Source organism: Amblyomma maculatum, chromosome 1, assembly GCF_055883805.1.
Source record: "Amblyomma maculatum isolate TAMU_Amacu chromosome 1, ASM5588380v1, whole genome shotgun sequence".
Classification (NCBI taxonomy): domain Eukaryota; kingdom Metazoa; phylum Arthropoda; class Arachnida; order Ixodida; family Ixodidae; genus Amblyomma; species Amblyomma maculatum.
Genome location: NC_139344.1, coordinates 374,859,724 through 374,887,590, shown reverse-complemented (window position 1 = coordinate 374,887,590; position 27,867 = coordinate 374,859,724). Strand labels below are relative to the sequence as shown.

At 45.9% G+C, this 27,867-nt stretch overlaps 2 protein-coding genes across 9 annotated transcripts in view; one reads left to right on the top strand and one right to left on the bottom strand.

Annotated features, from left to right (window-relative positions):
- Positions 1 to 27,867, bottom strand: part of LOC146208277 (uncharacterized) — a 419,325-nt gene that overhangs the window by 87,577 nt on the left and 303,881 nt on the right. The gene's annotated exons all lie outside the window — the stretch shown is intronic.
- On the top strand, positions 240 to 26,349 carry LOC146208279 (neprilysin-1-like). Its single transcript, XM_084592436.1, has 5 exons — positions 240 to 335; positions 15,175 to 15,419; positions 17,204 to 17,293; positions 20,090 to 20,143; positions 23,180 to 26,349. The coding sequence occupies exons 2-5, from the start codon at positions 15,255 to 15,257 to the stop codon at positions 25,229 to 25,231; spliced, it is 2,361 nt and encodes a 786-aa protein (XP_084448562.1). The 5' UTR covers positions 240 to 335; positions 15,175 to 15,254; the 3' UTR covers positions 25,232 to 26,349.

Here is a 27,867-nt window from a genome sequence, read left to right as displayed (position 1 = left end):
TTTTAGTTCTAGTTGGTCCAAATATGTCTCCTTAAGCGGCCTTTCTTTTAGCCATACGCAGCGGCCGGACGTTAAATGGCATACAAAGCACAAACGCGAAACATCTGCTTTGAAAGAGCGGGTACATAGCAGCCAGCCCGACTAGGCAAGGCAGCTGTATGAAGCATAGAAAGGCGACGATAAATGTCAATGCGAATATCAGCAGTGATACAGGGGACCCTTCAGTCTAACGCCACGAAGCAGAACACAACTTTCACGCATGTGCACGAGGTAGGAAGCCTCCACAGCCCAGACCGGCATTGCCTAAGCAGCGGCATGGTGAGGAGCCTGGCTGTGTAAGGACATTGGCCAACTGTGAGCGTGATCTGGCTGATTCCACAGCAAGGTTTCTTTGATGTATCAAACCTCAACCCCCCGGCTTAGTAATGTCGGCATGTTTATCTTAGTCCGTGCCCTACCAAGAAGGCACAAGGCAGCTCCCATCATTTCGGCCTAGGAGTGGTCGTCATGAAAAAGACTTGAGTAAGTGTCAGCTGCTAGTAATGAACGCTGACGGAAAGGAAACCTAAAGATAAAAGGCGTTCAGTCGATGTGCAGACGTCAGTTCCAGACACGAACTTTCGAAGGCGCGGCCGATTTCAAAACTTTCGCAGCGGCGGTCTCCCAGTTTGAGGGGAAAGCAAGGACACGGTAGGCACAGGTCTCAGTAGGTTGAATAGAGGAACGATTTTATTCCACTTGAAAAGATAGTGATAGAATCACTAGTGCAGTAATGTTCGAAACACTACTGGCTACATCCCTGAAGACGATAAGCAATATTGGCGGACAGAGCAGAAAAAAAAAAAAAGAAAAGAACGGAGGTCGTGAAAGAAGCAAAATGGCATAATTTATTCCCAGGTATTTCCCTTACTTTGACCTCTGCGCTAGTAGACACAAGGATGAGCAAAAAAAAAAAAAGAAAAAAAAAAGGCGCCCCGTAGATAGGATCAGCCTTTAATGCTGCTGTGCTCAGGAAGCAATAAACTTAATTAGCCCCTTTACTGTCCTCTCTTTCTCCTCCGCCTCATGGCGTGTTTCGATAAAAAAGAATAGGCTATAAGAAGAAAAAGGGGTACTTGTTGCGGTTATGAATATAATTTTTATTTTTTCGCGGCAGTAGACTGCGTGCATTCAATACGGATGAAGTGTTTCGCAAGCGGTACCGAGGCAAGCAGTTGCGGTGGTATAGTGATGCATTTAAAAAAAATTAAAAATCTTGCCGAAATAGAAGATATCTGTGCATTATGATGCCCAGGCACGACATTTCTAATTTATTAAGGCAGTCCTCATAGAGCGGTTTTTCAAGAGAAAATGGCAACACAGAGCATCTCGGAATAAAACTGCTTATATGCGACTATCCTGATGCAATAAGATAAATTTTGGAATTAAACAAAAATATATGTTCGCAAACTTTTATGGCATTTGTTATTGAGCTCGTATCTTATGGCATGGATGAAATCAGTAGTACATTCATCACGTCGAGTGGGTCTGAAAACGTTATTCGGGCGGTAGCCAGGCACATTGCTTAGGGCCCTTTCACTGAAATGGGCGCCGTACTATGTGCATTACATTTCTTCAATCCGAAATTAAAATGCTTTATTCCTTCTTGAAACCATGTACGGTATACTAAAGCCAAGCGCTCGGCCAGTCGGCAATTTTGTTTCAAAAAATGAAACTGCAACACCATTTTACAGGCCCTTCACTGACAGCAAACAAAGAAAGAACAAAACGAAGACATAGGTAGGGGCTTCGAACTCACCTTACCACACGGGCCGCGTAAACAACCTATGTCATCACGAGTATAATATTTAGCGCAAGACGACGGGATGACAGAAAGGCAGGTAATGTCTTAGCACCTAGAAACCTGCTCAGCTGAGCCATCGCATTAATTGCGAAGATAAAAAGCGGGGCATCAGAATAGTCATGAAAAGCATTTTGGGCACTGTGCTACGAACGTCGCCTACAACATTTCTCTGTTGTGTGGCAAAGTGTACTATGTCGGCCTTACTGAGCTTTGCGTGAACTAACGTCTCAGGTAGCATGCAAAAAAAGAACTGGAAAAAAAAGGAGTGCGCGCACCTCATTAAACACTGCACTACTTGCTTTATTTGTGAGCCACGTTTCTGTAGCGTATCAATCCTTGATAGGAGTTATAAAAAACTACGCATGAAGCTTTAGAGGCATACTTTATCAGGAAAGTGGCTCAGAATTGTGTGAGTGACACTTCTCTCATTTTGTATAATGCTGAGATGGACTTCCTAGCGTCTACTCTGATTGTATGTGGCGTTCCAATTTCCTTGCTAGATTACGCCTGCTCATGCCTGTTGTATATTTATATGCCTAGATCTTCTTCAATAAATCAGTTGCCAGTAGTGTCCGTGTTCGTCCTGTCTTTCTGTCGTCCTGTCGTTTTGCGCTAAATATTATACTCGTTATGTCAGAACACCAATTAGCCCAACAATACCCTTTTTAAAGCAAACCTATGTCTCTCTGAGGCGGGTGCCTGCGATAAGGACAAAAGTAAGGAGGTGGAGCGTACAGCCATATTTTCTGCCACTCTGACGACTGCTTTAATTGTAAGGTGAAAGCCTTTTTAGGAAAAAAATACCGTGCGCGAGAGTTGTGCTCGAGATCTGTGCACTGATGTGTAACGTGCTAATAACAGATGTATAGGGAGGGCAATTAGCTGTCAATCATCCTGATGACATCATCTCAAGAATAAAAATCCTGTCTCCACCGAGAATCGAACCTGCATCCTCGGATCCCCATACGAGCATTTTAACCGACTGCGCCACTCCTGGGATCGTGAAACGCACATCATAATTCTCCTTGTCTACCGTGAGGATGATAGTAACGATGACAATAACGCTGCAATTAGTGATAATGAGAATGATGATAGCAGTGATTGCATTTACGGTGCATTTACAATGGTAATGAGCGCAAACGTGATGCACTGTGTGTGGTACCAACACTAGCGCTTTCGCATTTCTGCAGTTTAGATTTCACAGTGTTCTGGGAATATTTTTTTTTTTTTCGGCAGCCTTCGGTGATGAGTAAACGATGACTTAGAGCTATGTATAGTGGAGACTACTTACGTTGTATTCAAACAGAAGGCGCGAAAATGTATCTTATTTTGTATGCTCAAGGCATTGAACCCGCTAAACTAAATTTATGTAGAAAAACAAAACCTCCCACTTGATTGTCGGTACACTTAGTCAGCTCCTTGGGTACGAGTATACATATAGCAAACCCGTAATGAAGCTGGAAAATAAAATCGTTTCTCTATACATTGTAGAGATTAGGCTTTATTGTTCCAATATTATTTGAGGTTTTCTTTTAAAAATGCCAAGAATTGTTCTGATGTTTTCATATTTTGATAAAGGACTCACCTTTTCCATGTTATGGCAGTAATTTTACGTTTCGATAGTACACGTCGATCCGCAGCACTGGCTTCACAATCTTCCTACCAGCGAGGGGAATAACACGGGATCCCATTTTTTCAGCGCGTTGCGTACCAGCAAGACTACATGCATGACTAATGAAGTCAAGCGCCGATGTTAAACCACCGGCTCTATTTTCAGGTTTGGGCCCACAGGAAAGGCGCGAAATATTTACGCGAAGACCGCTTCTTGTGGTACTAGCCATGCGTACAATCATCGAAATACACGATCAGAGGTGCTAGTAGACTAAATATACAACCAAACGATCACTACAACGTTCCCGAACGTTAAACGACGTCATGCCCTACCGCGATGGCTCAGAGGATACAGGGCGCTCGACTACTAATTCCTATCACACGACCTTGATCCCGGCCCCGGCGGCCGCATTTCGATACAAGCGGAACTAAAGGCGCTCATGCACAGCGCGATGTCAGCGCACGTTAAAAAAAAATAAATAAATGGTCGAAATTTTGGCACCTTTCGCTACGGCGTCTTTAATAGCCAGTGTCACTTGGGATGTTGAAACTTATAAACCAAAGCAATCAAACAAGTTGTTTCTCATAAGCTACTCCTCTTATGCTATTCTTAACTTCCTTTATACTTTAAATGAAATTATAGCGCATATTTGTAAAATAATACCAGTCAGCACCTAATTGCCTCTTCGAAAGAGTACCACCCTTCTCTTGTGCAGCAGTATGTAGCATAAATCCAAATCCAGGACGTTGTTAAAGATCCCCAGGTGGTCGAAATTACTCCGTAGCCCTCCACTACGGCTCCCCTTTCTTTCTTTTCACTTTCTCTCCCACCTTTCTCCCTTCCCTTACGGCGCGGTTCAGGTGTCCACAGAGCAAGTGTGACAGATACTGCGCCTTTCCCTTCCTGTGAACTAACCAACCAACCAACCAACGTTAAGCAAAAAAAATTACAACGGTGTACTTAAGCCTACACACATGCGGAAATTCAAAATTATTGAGAGTTCGATTCTTGTTCAGTTTCGCTATAAGTTTTGCATTTCGTGTCTTAGTACCGTTTCTTAGTCTCTGTTTCTAATGGTCAAAATCGAACGAAATTAAATTTAGGAGCTCCAAGAGCCAAACTTTGGGATGGTCCATCTGAATTTGTCGGTCGCTACTGAGTGACCACGCTAAAATAAGGCCAGACACCAATTTAAGTCGAATTCTAACGAGGTAAAATTTTGAGGATCTAGGGGTCATATATGGGGTGGCCCATGCTAATTTGGAGGTGACCACTGAATTGGCCACACTAGAATCAGATTAGACATCAATTCCAGTCAAATTGTGAGAAGTTCAAATTTTGGTGCTGTAATGGGCAATTTTTTTTTTAGGATTTCTATTCCAGATTGGAGATCCCACAGCATCGGTCATAGTCGAATTAGGTTAGACATTATTTTGGTCTAATTGTGATGAGCTCAAATTTAGGGGTTCAGGCAGCCAAAGCTTTGGGGTGATCCATCAAATTTTGAAGTAGGCATCGGGTTTTGGATACCAAATTTCATCAATTTACCTGGCTATTCTCGCGGACACGCTCTGACAACAGTTCCTTCGGACATGCTATATCCAAAGCCTAATTTGATCAACCAATCATTTAATCGTTTCACTCAATAGTTTCTTCTGTTTAGATATGTCCCTAATGAACTGGTACAATAATTACCCGTGCAAGTGACGACTAACAGTTCGTGAGGACACGCTTTGTTCACAGGCTGATGACACGCAACATACACAGCCCCTGTCCATGCCCTCATGCGAGAAGAATTTCTCTTGCAATAATATACCTTCGCTCTTTGTTATCTTTCTCTCTATTGTGAGCCCTTCACGAATCTTCTTTCATTTCTACATACCATGATCTTCTTCTTTCATTTGTACATACCATCGTCATCGTCCCGCGGTGCCGGCTCCGGCACGCGCCTGGGTTAACCGTCTGGATTAAAACGCTGACATGGCATACCTTGCCTTCCCGTCACGACTTTGCCGTCTCGACCTGGCCTTCTTTCACAAGTGGTGGATGTGAAATTCGATCCCATTGCTGCCTTGTGCCCTGCCTCTCGCTGGAGCTACGTTCCGGTCACCGTTTGGCAACAGCTACCACCGTCACGTCAACCGAGAGCAGACCCGATCCGACCGGATCCTCTTCCTCGGCTACACCGCCGCCTCCGATGGTGCCCACATGACAACGCGACCCGCCGCTGTTCGCTGGTTGTCGCGATGAAGACGTGGATGACTGGCTCGACACTTATGAACGCTGCAGTGCGTAAAATCGGTGGGATGATGCTTTAAAATTCCTCAACGTTTCTTTCTACCTTATTGAGGTCGCCAGGAATTGGTTTATCAACCGCGAGCCTCGCACCACTAACTGGCCCACCTTCAAGCAGCAAGCAGTTCCGACAGTACTTCGCTGACCCAGCTGCTGTTCGGACTGAGATCGCCAAGAACAAGCTTGCTACCCGCCTTCAAGGTCCCGATGAGTCATATGCGTCTTACGAAGAGGCCGTACTTGCACTCTGTCGGCGTATCAGTCCCACCATGCCGAAACCTGAACCCGTACATCATGTCTTGATAGGAATCAATTCTATGGCTTATAACACCCCAGTTTCCCAGAATCCATCAAATTTTGTTTCATTATTACGACCTGCCAACGTCTCGAACAGCTGCAGTCCTCCCGATTGCAGCCCAGCTTCGCTGCTGGCCCGACCTCTTCTGACTTCGATCTACGAGCCCTGATTCGAGCGATAATCCGTGAGGAGCTCCAAGCCCTCAGCCCTTTCTACCGGCACGGGTGCGATCATTCTTCTCCTTCTTCTAGTGACACCGGCATCTGCCACATCATTAAAGAAGAGTTGGCCACTATCGCCCACCCTGTCGCAACTGACCCTCCTGCACCTCGCCCAGCGCCTACCTACGCACACGTCGCTGCGTCCCCACCTCCATTTGTTCCCCCACACCAACAAGCACCGCCCTACAACCACATCAATGCCCTGACGACGGCTCAGCCTACGCCACCCTATTACGCCCCTTGGCGCCCCTCTCACCCAGTGTGTTACTATTGTGAAATTCGAGGATATATATACCGCTTCTGTCATCGACGCATTCAGAACGAGGGGCGTGGTTACGACGCCTTCGAAATTGACATACCTGCATATGATCAGCGACAACCTATTCCCAGCCCACCTCGACGATCCTCTCCACCGCCGGTATTCGCGTCTGAACCAAGTGGGGCCCATGTATCCCGACGCCGGTCTCCCTCCCCATACCGCCTCTTTGTTTCTCCACTTCGACCAGCAACAACTCTCCCTGTCCGTCATACGGAAAACTAAGCGATGCAGTTTCCGGAGATGAAACTGCACTTTGAGAACTGACAAAAAGTCCTCCTCATCGCCCGTACAATATGATTGCCGTTTTAGCTGAAGGATTTTATCGAAGCTTTGATTGGCACAGGGGCTGCACTTTGCTATTCACGCTGATTTGTGCCACCGTTTGCGGAAAGTGACGGCATCATATGATGGACCTGAACTTCGTGGAGCAAATGACGTCCCTCTGCACCCTTCAGCAAAGTGTACAATTCGAGTTGTTATAGACGGCGTCCGCCACCATGTGCAGTTTCATTTGTACATACAATGACCTTTCATTTGTACATGCCATGATCATCGTCCCGCGGCGCCGGCTCCGGCACGCGCGCCTGTGTTCACCATCGGATTAAAACGCTGACACGGCATACCTTGCCTTGCCGTCACGACTTTGCCGTCTCGGCCTGGTCTTCTTTCACACTATTCTTGGATTGTCTTGCCCGAGGCGAGTAGGGCGCAGTGATAGGAGTCCCCAGAGCCGTCTCGGTTTCCGTGTCGTACCCGTGCTCTGTCGACACGAGCAAATGATACCGACCCCGGGGGCGTGCGAAAGACCACTCATTTGTAAAGCTCCATTTCCCCTGTCAGCAGGCATGCTCCTCCACCTCCCCTCTCACTCGTGCACTCGATCCTGCCCCAAGGAATGGAGCAGCTTACTATTTCTTTTTTTAAATCTTTTTTGTCTTTGTGCTTTCTACTAGACTAAACTCTCTGTGCACCGGCTTTTCTGGCTCGTGCTAGATTGCGTCAAGATAAATTTTTCTCTTGGCGCGTGCCTACAGGAGTACGTACGTACTTCCGCTATAGCTTACCTGCTACTTGTGACATCATTAGAGGGCCCATCACAGTTGCAGAGCTGCTCATACGCATGCGAGATGAGCCAGCAACGGAGTGCCCCGCACTCTGCTGTGGACTTGTCTTATTCTTTTACTTACATTGTTTACCTTATTGATCTTCTGGTATCAGTTCAGTTCAGGCGTTCAGTCGTGTCCGACTCTTCGTGACCCTATGGACCATGTCACGCCACGCTTTCCGGTCTCTCACTATCTTCCTAACATCACATAACTTCATCTGCAGTGCCTCGAGGATGCCATCTAACCATCGCGTTCGCTGCCTACCCCTTCTCCGGCAACCCTCAACCTTTCCCAACATCAAATCTTTCTCCAGCGACTCCTCTCTTCTCATCAGATGACCAAAGTAGCTGAGCTTTAACTTTAGAATTTGACCCTCCAATGAGCAGTCAGGGTTTATGGTCGACAATATTGACTGATTTGATCTTCTGGCAGTCCAAGGAACTCTCAAGAGTTCCTTCTGTTCTCTTCTGGTATAGCATCCTTCTATTGTGTTATTTTTGTGGCCTAAATCATGGATCTATTGGCATTTAGCTTTGCCTCCAATCACAATTTAATTTTTTTTTTGAACACTTCTAACCGAGAATCTCTACGTTTCTTTTTTTTTTACTTTTGTTTTAGCTTCTTTACTTCCTGTGACAGGCCGGAAGAAAAGAAAAGAATATTTGCCCATGTTATGGCGATAACGTTCATCTATTAAACTTCAATTCCTTCTTCCATTGTGTGCTATTCATTCATCACTTAAAGCCTCAATTTTTAAGACGAACACCTTAGATACCGTGCGATAGCTAGAAATATCTTTCAGTAGGTGCAATCCCTGGCCTCCTTAAGATTTGGAAAACGCCAAGACGGGAGGAAGAAGATGGGGCACTTGCGCAGTTGGGGCCTGCGCCCGGCACGGTGACCTTGGCTTTAGACAGCGTAATGTAGATTTCGCTTCAAGAAAGAAACAGGTACCATACAAGACAGCTGCAGAATAATTTCAACCACCTGGTGATATTTAACGTGCACTGACATCACACAGCCTTTTTTTTTTTTTTTTTTTTTTACTTCGCTTCCATCAAAACACGGCCTCCTCGGTTGGGATCGAACCTGGATACTCCGGCTCAGTGGCCGAGTGCCCTCGCAACTGAGCCACCGTGGCGGGTAAAGATCTGAAAGGAACTGCAAGAAATAGGGCTACCGATTGCATCGGCAGATAAAGGGTTGTGCAAATAGTAGCAAAAGTCGCGTCGGCAGATAAAGAGGGCAGATGATTTGAAGGAGAAGGCACCCGCGTCGGACCACCTGCCGAATGAATTAATCACGGACGCGCTCCCGCGATAGCAATGTTAGGTGCCCCTCAGTAAGGTTACAACCTTACTGCTTTACAGCTTTAGTTACAACCTTTCGACCACTAGTTTATATCCTCATGACAACATATTCATTTTAAAATACTGCCTTTGATAGTTGCTCCCATTTTTCTTGTATTAACCCCTGAATTCTGTTCTCATTTCGGACCCCTGCTGTCATGCGCCACAGACGGCGTTGAACCAACAGTGAATAAAAGGACACACTGGTTTCTGTAGTCCCGCTGAGCAGCCGTGATACCCTCGACAGAATCTAATTTTATTGATTATTTCTCCGCTCCTTGTTAGTTTAACCTTGTGACTGTTAAAAAAAATACAAGTCAAGAATTGAACAGCCCGCTCCGTTGTGCTCGCATCAAGACAAAAATCTTTCTTCCACGTCTACCCCTGTCTTCCTTTGAAGCACCTTTTATCTCGACTCTTTCTCCGCAAATCGCGCGGGCAAAATTTTTGTTAGCACCCTATGGTGTTCATTCAGCGATTCATGACAGCCAGTAGCGTTGACATCCCTACAGGTGTCATACTGCATATCTGTTATTCAGAGTTGGAAGTATTCGATTCTTGCACACAATTTGCAATGTCTCCCCGACACTGGGCGCTGTTTATCGGCTGTACCTTAATAATATATGTCTTGTCGAGGACTTTCTAAAGAAAACGTGTTTTGAAACAGGTGTTTTGTTGTTATTTTATATTTTTTTCTGAAGCTTCCGCAAGATGTTTCCTTCTGGCAATAACGTCAGATGGTAGCATGTGGATGCCTCCCTAAGATTTCTTTCCAGCGTTTTAAAGCCTTGCGTTCGGCTAGAAATAAATGCCTGCTGAAGAAAGTTATGTAATGCAAGCCGGAGTTATGTAACGAAAGTGAAAGATTTAATACATCGTCTCAACATTTTGCCGAGAAAGAAAAATGCAAAATCTTCATGTCAAAATCTATCGTACTACATTAAAGCCAAGAGAAAATGTAATTTCTACCGAAAGAGCCAGGGCGGGAAAACTACATGCTTCGCTATCTAAAATACAATTTTTGTGTTCGGCAAGGCAAGTCAATGCAACGAGAATAGGGCTGTCTATCAGCATTAAAAAAAATTGGCTCGCTAATGTTTTTTGAAGTCCTTGCCTTTCTTTATTTAAAACGGCTGATCATATCAGCTTCAGGATCATATCTGTCGACACGAGCTCAGCAATATACGCGTGGTTTTTTGTTTCTTCACGACATTATGAAACCTTATAGCGTTTAGTCAGAGCTTCCAAGCTTACAAATTTATTTACTTTTGACAGTTTTGTGAACAAGAGAGCAGAGAAACAAACATATTCCTAACATTGTTGGCTTGAAAAGAGTGTCTTGAAACTGCGAAGGTGGCTTCTGCAAACACGCTCGTTGAAAGCTGGAATGCACTTAAGGCCATCGGACAGCAAAGGGCAATTGCCTCCTGACATAATATACTTTGACAATTACTGCAACGATTTATTTTCAAGAAAAAAAATTAAGCAGCAGGTTAGCTTGGTTGAGCATGGATATAGAGGCAAAAGCAATGGTAAGCCATCGTTTAGCTGCATTTTACTCCGTTTAGCTTGGCTTCTCATGTCTTACCACATTTAGCTTCGTTAATCGTATCGAACTTCTTTCACGAAGGAGGCTTATATGGAGTCTTAAGTGAAACTTTGTGCGAGGAGATGAAGATGTGGTTGACGACGGCATCCTAAGCGTAGCGTCAAGTTCTGGCAGCATAATACATGAAGAAACCGGTCCCCGATAGGGCGCTGTGGTCAGATGCAGTGGCCAGCTATGCTGATTTTTTTTAATTCGGCCTTCATTCGAAACCCACCAGAAAAAGAAACAAGGCTTCCCTGCCACTAAAGCGAAATTGAAGAAAGCGAGCTATACTTTCCTGCTCTCAAGCAAAAATATTTGTAAATAAACTTTATTTCTGCTTTCTTCTCCTGCAGCAGCAAGAAAAGTGTCCTTCGTTTTCATCATCATTGGAGACAACAGCCTGAATACACACAATGCCACGAAAAGTTGACTCCCATATCGTTACAAATATCTCGGTCCAATGCAAGCTGCATCCATCCAGAGGCTGCGGCAGTGGTGAGAGATGTGGCCAATACGCGAGCACGTGAAACTAATCGGCCTATCGTCAGGGGTGCGCCACTCATAAGGATTGCATTATCGGTAGTGTGGTGTGTAGGTGTTGCGGGCCGTAGCGGTGGCGACCATGGGAGGGACGGGGCTTGAACTCTGGTGTTCCACGGTGCGGCTACAGGGAACGCCCAAGTTGGCAACCTCTTGACGGACGACGGCTTGAATGAGAGATATCGTCGCTAGGTTGCTGTCCGAGGAGGGCAAGTTGGATGCAGGAAGAGCGAGCGCTTCTAGTTCACGACGCATGATGCGGGTCACGTTTTCAGTGTTGGAAGGCTGCCTCAGGGTCGGCAGATCCTCGCACGTGGAGCTAGGGGCGGTGTTGGGCAGCCGGCCGAAGCGATGGGCTATACTTCTGTGTTTGGCCTGCTCGAAACGTTCGACAAACCTTCAGAACGGAGTCAACCGTAGCACATTCCCGACAGAGTAGAAGATTGAAGGCAGCGTCGGCTATGCCTTTGAGGATGTGCCCCACCTTATCAGGCTCTGTCATGTCTTCATCAAAATTTCGACAGAGGGCCAGAACGTCTTGTATATAGGTGATGTAAGGCTCGGTAGATGTCTGGGCCCGTGTGGCAAGGTCCCTCTTGGCAGCGAGTTGACGGCCAACCGGTTTTCCGAACACGTCACAGAGTTTTTGTTTGCAAATTTCCCAGGAGGAAATATCTGCTTCATGAGTTTCGAACCACACGCGTGCCGTGCCAGTCAGATAGAAGATGACATTGGCCAGCATCAGCGTGGCGTCCCACGTGTTGTGCTGGCTAACACGCTCATGAAGCGAAAGCCAGTCCTCGTCATCGACCTCATCTGTACCGCAGAGTGGGTCAGGGTCATAGAGGTGAGCTACGACGACCGGAGGTAGATGGAGCTGCGTTGATTGTCATCGTGACGGTTTCGAGGTGACGGCCAATGCGAAGATCCAGCATCAGATTGTGTCGAACCGGCGATTTCCACCAAGTTGTTACGGGGATGTACTTAATGTAACTAGCGCTGCGATGGGCTGGACTCGACGCAAAGATTTCAGTAGCCGTGCAGCATCCACTCTGTCAGCGTCGTCGTCTTTCTGAAGCTTCGTCGTCTTTGTCTTTAAGCACATCACTTTGGTCACGCGTTTCCCGGTAACAATATCTACGAACTTAGCAATCTCATCCATCCACCTAATCCCCCCCCTAGCTGCGATTAACTTCCCACATAATCTAATTCAAGGATTCCAAGAAAATTAAATACCAAATATTTGATTTCCAAAGAAAGACCACCCCTCCAGGGTCTATTTTATCATCTTTCTTTCTCAAAACCACGCTTATCATACTAGCGCGAAAATCGAAGGAAATCCCAAGACAAGGACAGTTGTGTGCAGGCCAGGTAACACTATCGAGGCCGGAAAACGGAGGTGATAGCGAGATTGAAGAAGCACTGATAGCAGGGACGGACCAGATATCGCAAATTAAGGCAAAAGGGGGCTTTTTATGCTCCTCTAAAAAGTCATATCTTCTGGAAATTAGACATCAGCCAAGTAATTAAACATCTCATCCAGACAATAAATGGGGGTTAGCCATCATGCAAGTGCCAGAAGGGCAAATATCAAATTTTAATGATCCACTTTGAAAAGAACTAAAGAAATGTCATCACCCTAAATACGACAATTCGCTCTGTTAGCCGAACCGTCTGATAAGGTTTGTGGCCAAAACAAAAAAGGAAGAAAACATGACGGCCTTAACGAATCATATAAAGGCTATTTATAAAGTCATTGGGACTTGTCCGCACAGATTATACTTTACAATACATGCATCCATACGCAGCTAAAGACAATAACTCCATTAGCAGAAAATCCTATAGGTAAGATAAAACATGCATTGTCCTTAGGTTCATCGAAGTTAAACGTAGCCCTATTAGAGATTACTTTTGTAAATTGTATATACCACGCCCGTGACGGATCTAATCGGTCGGCAATTTTTCAAGTCCTTGACGTCTCCGTTCGTATGGATTTAGGTATAGTTAGCGCTCTTCTAACATCCCTAAATTGCGGGACCATGAGGTGTTGCTTATAAAGGGCAGTCAGTTCTTCTGCCACGATATTCCCGATCGTCCTTCAACCGATCTGAAGATAATTGATCCTCTTCAACTGCTTTTTCCAGTTTCATTTCTTTTAATGTTTCCGTTATATCGTTCTTCGCGTTGCCGGTGAGAAAACTGGTTGTTCTGAGCTACTGCCCCTCGCATTAGGTTTGGCTCGGTTTATAAGGTTTAAGTTCACAAAACGACTCAGGCTATGAGAGACGCCGTACTGGAGGTTTCCGGATATTTCGACTACATGGGGCTCTTTAACGTGTACTGACATCGCACAGAATACGGGGGGCGCCTTGTTTTACGCCTCCATAAAAACGCGGCCGCCGAGGCCGGGATTTGACCCCTCATCCTCGGGCACAGCAGTGGAGCGCCCTAACCACTGCACCAGCGCGGCGGAGCTGCCACTCTAATTATTTGTGACAACATCAGTATTTTACCGGAATGTGTCAAAACGAAATGCTCTCGTCTTTCTTTTTGTCATGGCTATGATAGCGTAATACCCAGAAATGTGGCGCAACAAACACAAACACAAGCGAAGAGACACAACACACGCGCACACTAACAACTGAAGGTTTATTGCATTGTTCGCAATAAATACCAGAAGCATGAAAACTAAGAAAGAGAAGGCGAGGAGGAGTCCCTCTTGTCACTTCTTGCCGTCATGGGTTTGCAAGTGTGCGCGTGTGTTGTGTCTCTTCGCTTGTGTTTGTGTTTGTTGCGCCACATTTCTGGATATTATGCAGCACCAACTAGCCCCTCAAGCTGTTACTATGATAGCGTTTAGGTGGGACCGATGTCTATGTCAGTAGCCTCAAGTTACAGAACAGCAAACCTTTGATATCATCATCATCATCATCATGAGCCTGACGACGTCCACTAACGGAAAAAGGCACCCGTCGCCTGCCACCAATGGCTTCCGAGCTAATGCCCAAAAACGTTCCGAGCTAATGCCCACCAACTAAAATTGATACCACCGCCTGCTGTATGTTTAATTTTCTTATAATCTAATCTCTCACCATGTACGAGAAACGTTTCACTATCTTGCGGTGACTCAAAAACTCGAAACGGCTGCAAACGTTGCTTGTATTGGCTCGAGACACCACGTGCACTCTTCCGAAAGCGGGAGCGGATTTCCTTCCTTATGAAACAAAAAAAAAAAAGAAAAAGCAAATGCCATGAAAAGGCTATTTATAAACAGACCAATCGGCGATAAAAAGCCGACCCATACCCTGAATGGGGAAACGAAACGCCTGTTTTTGTTAGTCGTAGTTAGCAAGTCAGCGACTGACATGTTCAATTGATGCTTGTGATCTGTGTCAGTGTCAATTATATACATTAGGAGTGCCCTTGAAACTCAAATAAGGCACCTTTCTGGTACTCGCCAGTGTAGCATTCTTGCACAAAGTACACGAAAGGATGTCGCGAATTAACTTAAGCTCTTTTGTATCCACAGAATATTTCAGTGTAGCGCAGATTTTATCGTTAGTATAGCATACAGTTTCATAGTCACTTCTCTACTGGCCGGCTCGAATACTAAAGTTGAGCAAGAAATAGTTTCATGACATTGTTTCACAGAATCGCCGCGGAGAAGAATTTTGCGTTCATATGTAGCTCTTTCTGCAAACGCCGGCGCAAGACGCACGGGGAATGAATAAACAAGATTGTAATATGTGATTTAGTAGCAGCGGCGTTCGACAGGTGCGAAACCCTAAAGCCACTGAGTCTCGATACATTCTGCTCTCTGAGTGCCGGTGTTGCGTAAGCGCTGTAAATAGAGGCAGAAGAAGCTGAGGTGTGCGGGCTGCCCTTTCCTTTGCCGTGCTCGCGAGACGTGCTCGAGCCGAGATTCGAGAAATAGCCTTGCTTTCCCGACAGTAGGTGGCTTTTGGGACCCGCACTCAATCGGCAGCTCTGTTTTGAACAGCCTTCCGTCTCCGGCCCTGGTAACAGCAGCAACGCCAGCGGCAGTCGTCTCTCTCAGGCTTCAAACTGAGCCCGGGCACCATGACCAGAGACCCGCCCGCGTCAGCTGACGTGGGGCCAGTATCAAGCGGACCTCCTGCATCCCGCCCAAAGCTTGCGTCGTTGGAGGTCCTGCAAGGAGGTCCTGCAGCGGCTTTATCGCCCAGGCGAGCCAAGCACCAAAAATCTCACTTGATCGGTCCAAAGGTACTTGCTACGGGAGACGGGGACAGAAGCGCATTTGTCAGGGCTTTAGACGTTGTTTCCTAATACAGCCAGTTCAGCGTCGGTATCCTAACGCTTAGGTCGTTCAGTCACTACCTAGGAGACTTCGATGGCTTAACTTGTACAAGTTGCACTGATAAAAATCGGCCGACGGCACTGCTGCATGCGCCGATCTTACGAAAGTTAAAAAAAAAAAACTTATTTGGAATGAAAGCTGTGTCGGCAATTGCCATTCAGCAAAGTATTGTCCGATAATGGGTCTTGGCTCTATCTTTTGCGAAGTTCTAGGATACCGTAATTTAGACAGCTAAGCGCTCAGGCTGCCTCTAATTGTGAGAGCTGTAATTAAATGTGGACTGAACAATGGAAATAATTACGCCGGGTGCACATTTATTCACCTCTTATGCAAATAACATCCATGCAGTTCGAAACAGCGTTTCATGATAATGCGGGATTTTTGAAACCTAGTTGCAAATTATTTTAATATTGATGCTCCTTCTGGTCATTGAGGAATCACCGAAATTTATCATCGGGATTATGGAGCTACGGAGGTAAGTATTGGCTTCGTCACAGGTTGATGCAATCCGGTTATAATTTAACTGACAACCTAAAGTAATACTTGACAGTCTGAGGAACGAGGATCAATATAAAGGTATACGCAGAGGATAATTACTTTGAAGTATGTCTGTACCGATATAGTACCTTGTTCGAATCACATAGTGCAATCTAACCCAAAAATGCAGCGTTTGTATGCTAGAGAAAACCAAAGAAAAATACAGGAGTGCAACCAGTGGCCACTTTTGTAACTTAAATGCATGCGTCGATGCCAGTTTTTCAAAGATAAAATCGGAGGCCAGCCTGTACAGCTCATCATCATCATCATCATCATCAGCCTGACTATACGCACTGCAGGGCGAAGGCCTTTCCCATATTTCTCCAATTAACCCGGTTCTCTGCTAGCTGCATCCACTTGACCCCTGTAAACTTCTTAACCGCATCCGCCCACCTAACTTTCTGCCGCCCCCTGCTATGCTTTCCTTCCCTTGGAATCCAGTTTGTTACCCTAAGCGACCATCGGTTATACTCTCTTCTCACTACATGTCCTGTACAGCTACTCAATTCCAAATGGTAACCATGATTACTCGGTGAAAGTGTTAAGAATTTCATCCCATCAATTGTTTACTTAAAACAGTTACATCGAGTTATCTTCAGTGTCCTCTTAGGACAAGTAGAGAGCTGTAGGTGATTAAACATAAGCCAAGCAGTGATCGCGGATCTGTATTATGAGGAATAAATGACTAGAAGATTTGGACACTCGCATGTTGCGGGGACAAGTCATTACTGATATGTAGGGGGAGAAAAGTACAGAAAAGCTGATTGCTGCATGTTTGAGCCAAAAGAGCTAAAATAGAAGAGAGGAATGAAAATGCCTGAATATGGATTTCTTTATGAGGAATAATCCAATAACGCTGTGGCCCGATGAGGCCTAACAGTAGCCCACTCGGTCCGCACAAATAAATTCCAGGCACGCGATAAATTCGTGCGTAAATTGCGCGCATCCGCGATCTCAACCAACGGTTGTAACATGCATTATTGAACCAAATTTGAGCAGCAGTTCATCTAAGAAACGCAGAACCCGCCCCCCTCACTCTTTTGGCTGGGCGAAAATTTAGCGCGGCTATTTTTAAGAGCATTACTTGTCCTGTTTCCATTAAAGCTCACTAAAATGAATCCTGCTTTCTTAAATTACTTTTGCTTGAACGCAGTGGCTCACGGACCAGCGCAAGCATCGCCACAAGCATGACAAGCGAAAAGATCCCACGGATTCTCCTGGTGCGGACAATGGAGAGGCCAAGGTGAGCATCACCGATGGAAACTGTTCAATCTGTTTGCATTGCTGCACTCGTGGCTTGCAAACACCTGAATGGCTTCCCCTAGCTTCAATAAATTCATATCGATTTTCCCAGTAGCCTGCTTTACTTACACATATTTACTTCTTCTTCCTCGTTCTTGCATTGCTACCCTTCTATTAAAGATAATCCTGGTAGATGTCATGGGCGGATTTTTCGGAAGATGACGGCACTGGGCGCTTAAGTTTCCAGCATGGTGGACTTGACACGCACGTTGATAATGCGTTGACAGGATGCTAATTGATAATCACAACGAGGAATTGCGGATTTTGGAATGTTTGACTATTTGTTTCTTTACAGCTGGAAGTCTTTTGTAATCAAAGTTTCATGCAGCCGATCCCGTTAAACAGACTCCCACTGAGACCGTAGGTACACAAGCGGAACACATCTGACACTTTGTTTATCCGCCGTTCAGGCACATAGGCATGTCCTCCAGGGCGATCGTATCTCCATCACAATGTTCCGCGTACATTATTGAGCATCCTATTATCCTTGGCGGAACCCGTAGCGAGAGGGCTAGCAGGTGTTCACATCGTCCATATCGGGAACCGGCTAACTCCTCTGGGCATGACAAAGGCTTCCTAAATTTGAACAAAAAGACGATATGTTGCCGAAGCCAGCTGTCTCTTACCATTATAGACAATAGCCGACAATGCACAAGACAAGCAAGCAGTACGCAGTGTACATAGGGGACTAATCTTGGCAGAACTCCTTGCAGGGACCTTTACCCAACTTTTTGCTTTACGGCGGCGACTGGAAAGGTTTATATGGTTTGCCAACTAAACTCAAAACAGACAGATGCAGAAAATTCAGATCCCTTGAGCAGCCACCATAAAGATTACAAAAAAAAAAAAAAAAAAAAAGCGACCTTCGAGTATTATATTTTGGAGACATTTCGATAATATTTTCAAAAAATGTGGCAAAATATCAATCTCCTTCTATTGCCACACAAACATATTGGCGGTTTAGCTCTGGTTAAACCGGATTGAATTGCGTTAGCAATACCTCCATGCCTGCGCTTATGGTTTATCATGTATAGTGTACTTCATTGCGTAGCTTGAGATGTTTAGCTATGAGTAAAAAGACATGGCACACAAATGAACGACTAGTCTTTTCTTTGCCTTCCGTGTCCGTGGTCCCCTGACAGCAGCTGCCAACTTGGGTCTCTCGTTTCACATGGCACGGTTGTGTCAGAATCACCCTGCTAGGACCCTACCATTAACGTTGCCTCTATAGGCCACTAATGCACATTCATACGGCTGGTTAAAGCCGTATCCGGCTGGGCTGCGGCTCAAGGTCAAACGTGGCCTTTCCCTTAACTACGCGACGGGCTGAAACCTGGCGCAGTATTGCTAACAGAATAGAAGAGTATAGGCAGCCCGCAGTGAAGTTTGCTGTGTCGATCGCCGCGCCATTCCACGTGTCTCAGCGAGAACAGCAAATACATTTAGGGCGCTTTCTTAGGGCGTTTTCACGCCACCTGCAGGAGCCTGCAGGGATCAGATTGCACGCCCTGTCGAAGCTTTGCATGGCGTGTCAGATAACTGGGCTACATCGAGAGCGCCTAGACAAGGACTTTATCTGTCACATGCGTATCCTAACAGTGATGAATATGCTCGGTCGTTTATCGTCAGCCAAGCGGCTAACAGAAACATTTTTAGGCGCGCTGCGGCGCCGCCTAGCCAGTGCAGGCTCGCTATAGGCAAAGTATAATACCCTCTCAAAATCAGAGCCCACTTTCTAACGCATTCACGTCGACCTCAATAGTATTGTCACCAAAATATTACATTTTCCGTCCCTGTTCTGGCCTGAATTTCCTCCGCTTAGCTTCCATATTTGTGGTTTCATTTCCACCGCCCGTCAGTTTTTTACACGCTTTGCGCATATTCGCCGTCCCATAGCATACTTATTTATGCGTTATTTTATGTTAGTATTTACGGCATCTCCCACTTCGATGGCAGAATAGTCTGTTTTGAAGAAAGGTATAATGACTGTCCAGAATAATGGCATCGATGAAAGAAGGGTGGCTGGTCCAGCTGAAAGTTGCTTAATTATTGGGAGAACTCTTTCCTATAAATAGTTAACCATCGCCTCGCCGCGGTAGCGCATGTTGTTAGGCACTCGAGTGCTGAACTCAAGGTCGCGGGGTCGAATTCCGGCAGCGGTGGGTATACGTTTCGATGGAGGTGAGATCGAAAGGCGTTCGTGTGCTGTGCGATGTCAGTGCACATTAAAGAACCCTGGTGGTCTAAATTTGTAGAACCCTTTGCTGCGATCTAACTAGTAGCCTCCGTCGCTTTGAGACGTTAAGCGGACGCTAAACCAACAAAACCATTTGATACCCACAAAGGCGACGGTAGCTATTACAACGCTTGGCGGCGCCGAAAGATACAATGCTACCTGCTGCGGCCACGCTCAGCTCATAAACTCCATCGTGCTTTTGAAATACGCAGCACAAAAGGAAGGCAGGCATTTAGAATATCAATAAAGGAGTTCCACTTTATGGTTTCTCCAAGCCAATCCAGTCGCGTCTGGATTAATCGAGGTGCGGTATAACACAGCGCGCAGTCGGCCTTAAACGCAGGAGGTAACAAGTATCGCTTCACGGCAGCACAAATAACTGTTCATCGAGAAGATGCGTTACTTTCTCTGTGCGTCACGTCATCAACGCTGCACCAGAGAAAGTTCTCGAATGAGAAATAACTATAACCAACGTTAACGCTTCGGCATTTATCGTTACAGACTCCCGAACCCGTCAAGGCCCAGGATGTCGTTCTGTCACCTGATGTCATGTCGGTAAGCTATTGACTTGAAGCTTGCTTCGTTTACTTTCGTCAGCTAAGCGAAAGGGAAAGATGGAAGAATTCTCGCCTGATGCAGCGCGAATTGACGAAATTCCCGCTTGAGGAAATCCTAAGAACAATGCACGATAGCAATCGCTAGGACACATTAACTGAGGAAAGCGGAGTTTGATAGTTTGCACGTATTCGCTGCGAGAGTCAGCACACGCACACGAAATGGTCGTTCGGTAGCGAGCGTCTTTACGCATGCGTTTATGATAAGTAGCATATAATATTTAATAGAAGAGCGTGCACGTGGCATGCAGTTTGTTGCGCCAAATATTACCGCGTTTGTGCCGTCCGTCTCTTACACCCCATTAACTTCTGCAGGCTAGGTAAAAACCTCGAGCAGCCATTGTGGCCCCCACTGTGTGAACTCTAATTTTCAGGATTAGACTGCTTATATGTTGCCTTCTGCTGACACCATGCGTGATATCTTGGCTCATTCTGCGTGTTCTTATAGGTAGGAGAGAAACACAAGCGCGTTTCTGGGGGACCCATCAACCGTAAACTGAAAATTAAATTTACTTACAGCAGCGTACGGTACACAATAGTCACATGGGTATACAGGGTGTCCAAGCTAATATTAGCAAGGGATAAAAAAAATGAAAAATTTGAGGTAGGCTAGAGAAACCACTTGTACACAGCTGCCAGCCATCTGGTGTACCAGTGATAATATTTTTGTTTTGCAATTACCTAATTTTAAATAAGATATTTCTAGATTACAAACTATTGCCTTTAGATAATTAATGGATTTGCAAAGTAGGAGAGCATCTTCTAAAATCTCCATTCCATTTATTTCCGATAAAGAAAGCCTTACGTGTATCGTTATCTCAAGCTCTAAAGAAAGCCTGCGAAATTTAAAAAAACAAGAAGGTATCACGCGACTGGCGCATTCGTGTGCAACGAATGGGCTGCTCTCAACCTGGATTTCAGTAAACAAAATCAGCTAAGGTCTTGGCTCCACGACCCCGTTCAGTGGCAGGCCGAGATATCTGCGATGATTTATTCGTCCGCATCAGGCAGTCGGCGCACGTGATGGCGTAAGTCGCAGCGAGCTCATCGCACTGGCTGCGACCATCATCAATATATCACCCTATCGCTGGGACAGCGTTGTCGAGTCACGGCCGCAACTAATTTCGTTCACTCAAGCCACGACTGAGAGCACCGCAAGCGTGGCGCACGAATAATATGCGTTAGTCACGCAATAGTTTTATATGCCGCGGGCTTTATTTACAGCTTGGAAACACCTTACACCGAAGAGTTTCTCTGCCAAAACTAAATGGAATGCGAGTTTCAGAAGGTGCTCTCGAACTTTGCAAATCACATTTATTGTCTAAAGGCAGTCCTAAGTAAATTAGAAAAAAAAAATTGATCTTAATTACTAATTAGTTATTTACTAAACAAAAATATTGCCTGTGGTGTGCCAGATGGCTTTCAGCTGTACACAAAGGGTTTCTATGGCCTATTTCAAATGTTTCATTCATTTCTTAGCCCCGGTAGATACAGGGGTAAACTTTATATATATATATATATATATATATATATATATATATATATATATATATATATATATATATATATATAAAGCGCAAGAGACGCAATCAGCCCCGCAACGCATTTTACCAGATACAGTGGTAAAAGCAAAAAGAAAAAAAAAACTTAACAGTAACAGATTACCCTTGTATCTGGCGTCTGCACAGCAAAAAGTTGACAATGGCTGGAAGAGAAAAATGAAACGTGCTTCCATAGCACAGGAGAGCAGGACAGCAGCTTGGGAGAATGGTCCTTATTCTCTTGTTTATTGCAAAACGGGTTGGTGATAATTCAGGAAGCATCGAAGCGAGTAACGATTTGAAAGGAAAGACAAAAAATCTCTTTGCAACGAGTAGTGCGATTATAACGTTCTCTGCACTCGGCTGAGTGCATTTTGCAAATATGTCGTTACGAGGCACGGCGAAATTACAGATAAAGCGCTACAGGATTTGTCTTCAGCAACTGACTTATTACTGTGCCATGAAGTGTAGGAAACGAGCGGTGGCATGCAGGTCGACGTTCCTATGACAGCCTTGTTCGTTACTGTGAGAACCTGCGGTTTGAAAGTTTGCGATTGTGGAAAGAAAATTATATATTTCGACCCTGACGTGATAATTTTACGTTTAACCTCGCTGAAAGTGATTGCGCATTAAATGGTTTTAGGCTATAAAAGGCTTTGGAAAAAAAAAGCTATGGTTGTTTTAGCGCTGGACCGACCTCCGCCTCCCCCACCGGGGTGGCACAGTGCGAAGGGCGCTCGACTACTGTGCCCACAGATGCGGGATCGAATCCCGGCTTCGGTGGCCGCTTTTCAATAGAGGCGAAAGGCAAGGCGCCCGTGTGCTGTGCGATATTAGTACACGTTAAAGAACCTCAGGTGGTCGAAATTTTCGGAGCCCTCCACTACGGCGTCTCTCATTGCCTGAGTCGCTTTGGGAAGTTAAACACCACAAACCAACGAACTTTCCAGTCCTCTGGGTCGTTAGAAAAATGAATGACGTCCTTATTTCTAGTCTGTTACAGACAACACTGTGATCATTGTGAGGGCTGTTACGGTTGCTAATGGAATAACCGAATGACGCAAAAGAATTGACTCGAAATGTTTTCATATATGAAAAATGTTTTGATTGGATGCACATAGTAGAGGGCGACTGTATGTATGATAGTGTGTGAGCCCCTCCAGGCCTATAGGAGACTATAAGAGATGAGAAGTGAGAGGAGGCAGATTACAAATCGACTAGCAATAGCGTGAAATTTCTCCAATAAGTAATATGAGCTCAAAGATTCGAGAAAGGAGGTAGATAAATCCGGTAGAGGAAGAATAGAGATGGGATTTAGAACAGATTTGTTGCACATGTTTTTGATTCCGTAAATTCCGTAGCCATAGCTGGTAAAGTAAGAAGCTCCGTAATATCTGTATGTCCCGTGTCTCAGTGCAGTTTTCTCTCACTTCCAGGGTTTCTCGAAATCAGCACACGCGGCCCGCTCGCGACGCAACTTGGTGACCATCATTGCCTTCATCTTCGCAGCGGTATTTGTGGTCGCTTGCTTTTCAATAGTTATGGTGATTGTATTATCCGCCCATAAAACAGGAATATGTTCGAAGCCTGCGTGCATAATGCATGCCAAAGAGTTGACGAGCGCCATGAACACTTCGGTCAAGCCGTGCACCAACTTCTACAGCTTCGTATGCGGTTCTTGGAAACCCGTGGGAACAGAACGTTCCATGATAGAGCGAATCTATGCCAAGTCTCTAAGAATCGCCATTCAGGAACTCGAGGGAGATCCTGCCGATTCTCCGGTCAAGCTCGCGCCGCTGTACTTTCAAAGTTGTATGGCCAACCGCTCCGATGGTCTGCTTAAAAGTGAAATCGAGAAATTCAAGAGCTTCAAAGTTGGCCTAGGCCTCATGTGGCCCGAACAATGGTCAGAGACCGGCCAGCTCGTCAAAGACACATTGCTGATCCTGCTGAATATGACAGTCAACTGGAACATCAACATGTTAATCAAAGTGCGCGCCATGCCTGGTTACATGGGCAGACCAAAGTCGCTGTTCTTCAGCCGCGGCGATTGGTACAAGTGGGATGACATGACGGACGAGCAGTTCGCGGCACTTGTCAAGGAGCACTGCGACTACCTGGGAGTGTCTCCGCCTGGCGGCCTACTGGAGCTGAAGCAACACCTTCAAGCCATCATCACCGGGTCTCCGGTGTCCATATTAGACGCCAGGGAGGAGGAGGTAAAGCGGACGCTGAAGGACATCGACCAGCAGTTCACGGCGTCTTGGAGGGGTCAGTGGTTGCAATACCTGAACGCCGTTTATAAGCCTGAGTTCACCTGGAGTCTAGATGATATTGTCATTATACAGCACCCTGGTATACTTGGCTACCTAGACGGCTTGCTAGAAAAGATTCCGGGAGCATCATTTCGAAGTGCACTTTCCTGTCTGTTCATTCGTAAGTACCTATGGACTGTCATTGGGAAGCCTGAGATACGGCTAAAAGCCGACGCAAGGGCACTTCACACCTTCAGGGAGAGAACTTGCTTTTCGCATGTCGAAAGCATGTTCGGTCTTGCAGTGTCAGCAAGACACATTTACAAGCGCTTCAGCAAGGAAATCCGCGAAAATGTATCTGAGATTTTCAAAAGTTTGAAGGAGCATATGAAGCTTAGTTTCAAAAAATCCTCGTGGATCGATGACGTGGTCAATAAACATGCCTACGACAAGCTGGACGGAATTTGGGAGAGCGTACTGCCAGACGATCGTTTCTTTTCAAACTACAGCCTTGCCTCGCTGTATAAGAACTTTCCACAGATCGGAAACTCCTTCATGGACAACTTCGTTAATGTGGCCAAGGCGTTCCGGAAGACATTGGCTCGGGATGATTACGTCCGCATCTTCAGGAAGCGTCTGGGTGGAGGTAGCGTTACCAGCATCTACAGCTACTACTACAATAGCGTGTCCATGGATGTTGGGGCTCTGGAACCACCGATGCTGTACGATGACGGCACGTTTGCCATCTTGTACGGCTCCCTGGGCGCAAGTCTTGCCGCCTCAATGGCTCAATCGTTCGATGAACGCGGCATTCTTTTCAATGAGGAAGGCGTGGAGGAGCCTTGGTGGATTGTAGGACACGAACAATATGAGGAACGCGTCAAGTGTCACACAGACGCCACTGCTAGCGGACTCTCACCTCCAGATTCATCTAAGTCGCACGCACTCAACCCCATTTCTTCGCGGATGCCGGCCTTACACGCTACCTACCTGGCGTACCGAAAGGCAATTAAGGTCGAAAACATCGTGGACGTGTTAGAGCTGCAGGGTCTCGAAGGTTACACCGACGACCAGGTGTTCTTTATGACGTACTGCCTCATGACGTGCGCCACCAATAGCAATGGCGACGAGTGCAATGTACCTCTACGCCACTCGCACACGTTCGCCGCAACATTTCACTGCAACCTCAATGACAGTATGAATCCCAGCAAGAAGTGCTTGTTCTTCGACTGAACTTGCTTCGTCTACAGTGTTTGTGTGTATTTAGACGTTTTTGTCCCCATTCTGTTACTGCGCTTTTTTACCTTGTATTTTTTCTTTCTGCCTGAACTGCTTCTTTTACATGAACCCTCAGCTGCATTGACGGTTCCCTACACGATGTACTTATACACACGATACACGCTTGGGCTGGTGGCAGCATCTTGTACGCCTAGCTACGCTTGCCCGCAAAAGAGTGAATATTTCCCTAGCTTGCTTCACTTTTAAACATCTCGCTCTTTCGGGCTTTAATCAAGTGTGCTACTAATGCACAGGAACAGATTGTCATAAGCTTACAGTACAACTATTCTTAAGAAGCAGCACTAATGTAAGAAGGTCAATTATATAACATTAGCAAACATTAGGGGTTCACGACGAGTGCTCTCCAAACGAATTGAACAGAGTGACGCGTACAGGAAGGCATTTCTTTGAAGACATTCATTATTTCACTACAATGCGTGCCAGAACTCAACTGCTCTGAAATTAATGGTATGAGGGCGGCCTCTACAGCTGCAAATCCCACAGGCTCAGCACGAGTTGAGCCAAACAGATGAAACAGTTCAACCAAACGATTCTTCACTGTCCTCACAACATCGGATCATCTACTCCGACTTCTGTGCTTGATCACAGATTTTTGCAACTGATTTCAGCAGTAAAAACTATATTGCCTTCTAATGGCGCCCTGAGCTGTTAAGCAGCATGTTACGTAAGCTGCATCGTGCAGCTCTGAATTTTTCTGTATTCACCATAAAGTGTTTCGCATACTTTACTATGCCAAGTGCATGTTTTCCTTCGAAAGCATGGCAGCAAACGTAGGCATCGAACAACTGTGTTTCCTGAACTGTCTGCGTTATGAACTGTTCATCTGACTTTTCTACTTGTCTAGCTTTATCGTCTTTATTATATTCGATAGGTTTTTACAGAAGTTGGTAACGATCAAGAGTGCTACTAATGCATAGGAACAGATTGTCATAAGCTTAGAGTAGAACTATTCTTGAGAAGCAGCACTAATGTAAGGTCAATTATATAACATTAGCAAACATTAGGGGTTCACGACGAGTGTTCTCCAAACGAAATAAACAGAGTGACTAGTACAGGAAGGAATTTTTTTGAAGATATTCATTATTTCACTACAATGCGTTCCAGAACTCAACTGCTCTGAAATGGATGGTATGAAGGCGGCCTCTACAGCTGCAAATCCCACATCCTTGTTGAGTGCAATGGATGTTGTGAACAGCTGATTGCTGGCATCTGAGTTGTGTGGATGGCTCGTCAGCTCTTTAGAGCAACACATTTGTAAAAGCACCGCATCCCTTGTAGCATTTCGTTGCACTGAGATATAATTCAAGCACAGCTCCGGAAAAGCTGCAGCGCTTTTAACCCCCACGCATTTACGGAATACTCTGGATAAACGAGTGAACTATTTCTTTCGTGAATACGGGATTCATTACACTTGCGAATATCCTAAAACAAACACTTCTAAGTTTTGTTTTTTATTTCTTGACAAAGCGTTTCTGCTATCTTCATGACCTGGAAAAAATCCGAGACACATTGACCTTCATGTACAATTCCCTTGGTACAAGCCTGCCTGCCTCAATTTTCGAATCCCGTGAAGAAAGCGGCACTCATTTTGTGTCGGACAACGGTGGGCTGTCTGGCACGAGCACCATAAAGAGCGTGTTAGTGCAGTCTTTAAGCGAAGGGGGGGGGGGGGGGGGGGGGGGGGGGGGGGGTTGTGCACCTCCAGATGCATCACTGTCGGGCACATACACCAGCCCCCTACTTCGCTCGAAGCCAACGTGCCTCCTGAAACAAAGTACTCAACCTAACGTTAACAGTGTGCGTTTTTAACCAATCGCCACAGACCGTGGCACGCTTTCCTGTAAACGTAAACACAATTTACGAAGAAGCGCAGCGGGGTGGTGCAGTGGTAAGACGCCCGACTACTGTCCGGAGTTCCCGGGTTCAAACCCGACCACGGCGGCTGCGTTTCGATGCAGGCGAAACGAAGTGGCCTCCGTGTGCTGTGCGATGTCAGCGCACGTTAAAGATCCCCAGGTGGTCGAAATTACTCCGTAGCCCTCCACTACGGCTCCCCTTTCGCTCCACTTTCACTCCCACCTTCATCCCTTCCCTTACGGGAAGGGATGAAGGTGGGAGTGAAAGCGCTCGCAAGCGTTCGTGGTGTTCGTCTCTCGTCTCTTGTGTCCTCGTCTTTTGCTGCGCTGTAGTGTATCGGCACCATTTAACCTTTAGGAAAACAATCATGCTTCAGCGGGAATCAAACTCCTTTCCTTCTGATCACCAGCCAAGCGCTTTAACGAACTTTACCACGCCGGGCAAGTGAGAAACGCATTTTAGTCTTCCTTTTCTAGCGGCATACCAAAGCAGTTACCATGCAGACCGCCGCCGCTGATGTTATGGACGTCATGGGGCACCTGAGCAGAGTTAAGTGCACACTTAGAGTTTTTCCGCGGGCGCCTTGCCATGTTTCATTGTTCAGTAGACAGGAATAACACATGATGCAAATAGCACAAAAAGCAAGGGACCAGAGAAATGGACACAAGACGAGCGCTATGGTCTCAAATGCCAAGTCAATGTTCGGGGAAGAA

Excerpts from the sequence above, each read along its gene's own strand:
- LOC146208279 (XM_084592436.1), top strand. The coding sequence starts at position 15,255 with ATGACCAGAGACCCGCCCGCGTCAGCTGACGTGGGGCCAGTATCAAGC. Across the intron at positions 15,420-17,203 it reads CTCACTTGATCGGTCCAAAG|TGGCTCACGGACCAGCGCAA; the intron begins GTACTTGCTACG and ends GCTTGAACGCAG. Across the intron at positions 20,144-23,179 it reads TGTCACCTGATGTCATGTCG|GGTTTCTCGAAATCAGCACA; the intron begins GTAAGCTATTGA and ends TCTCACTTCCAG.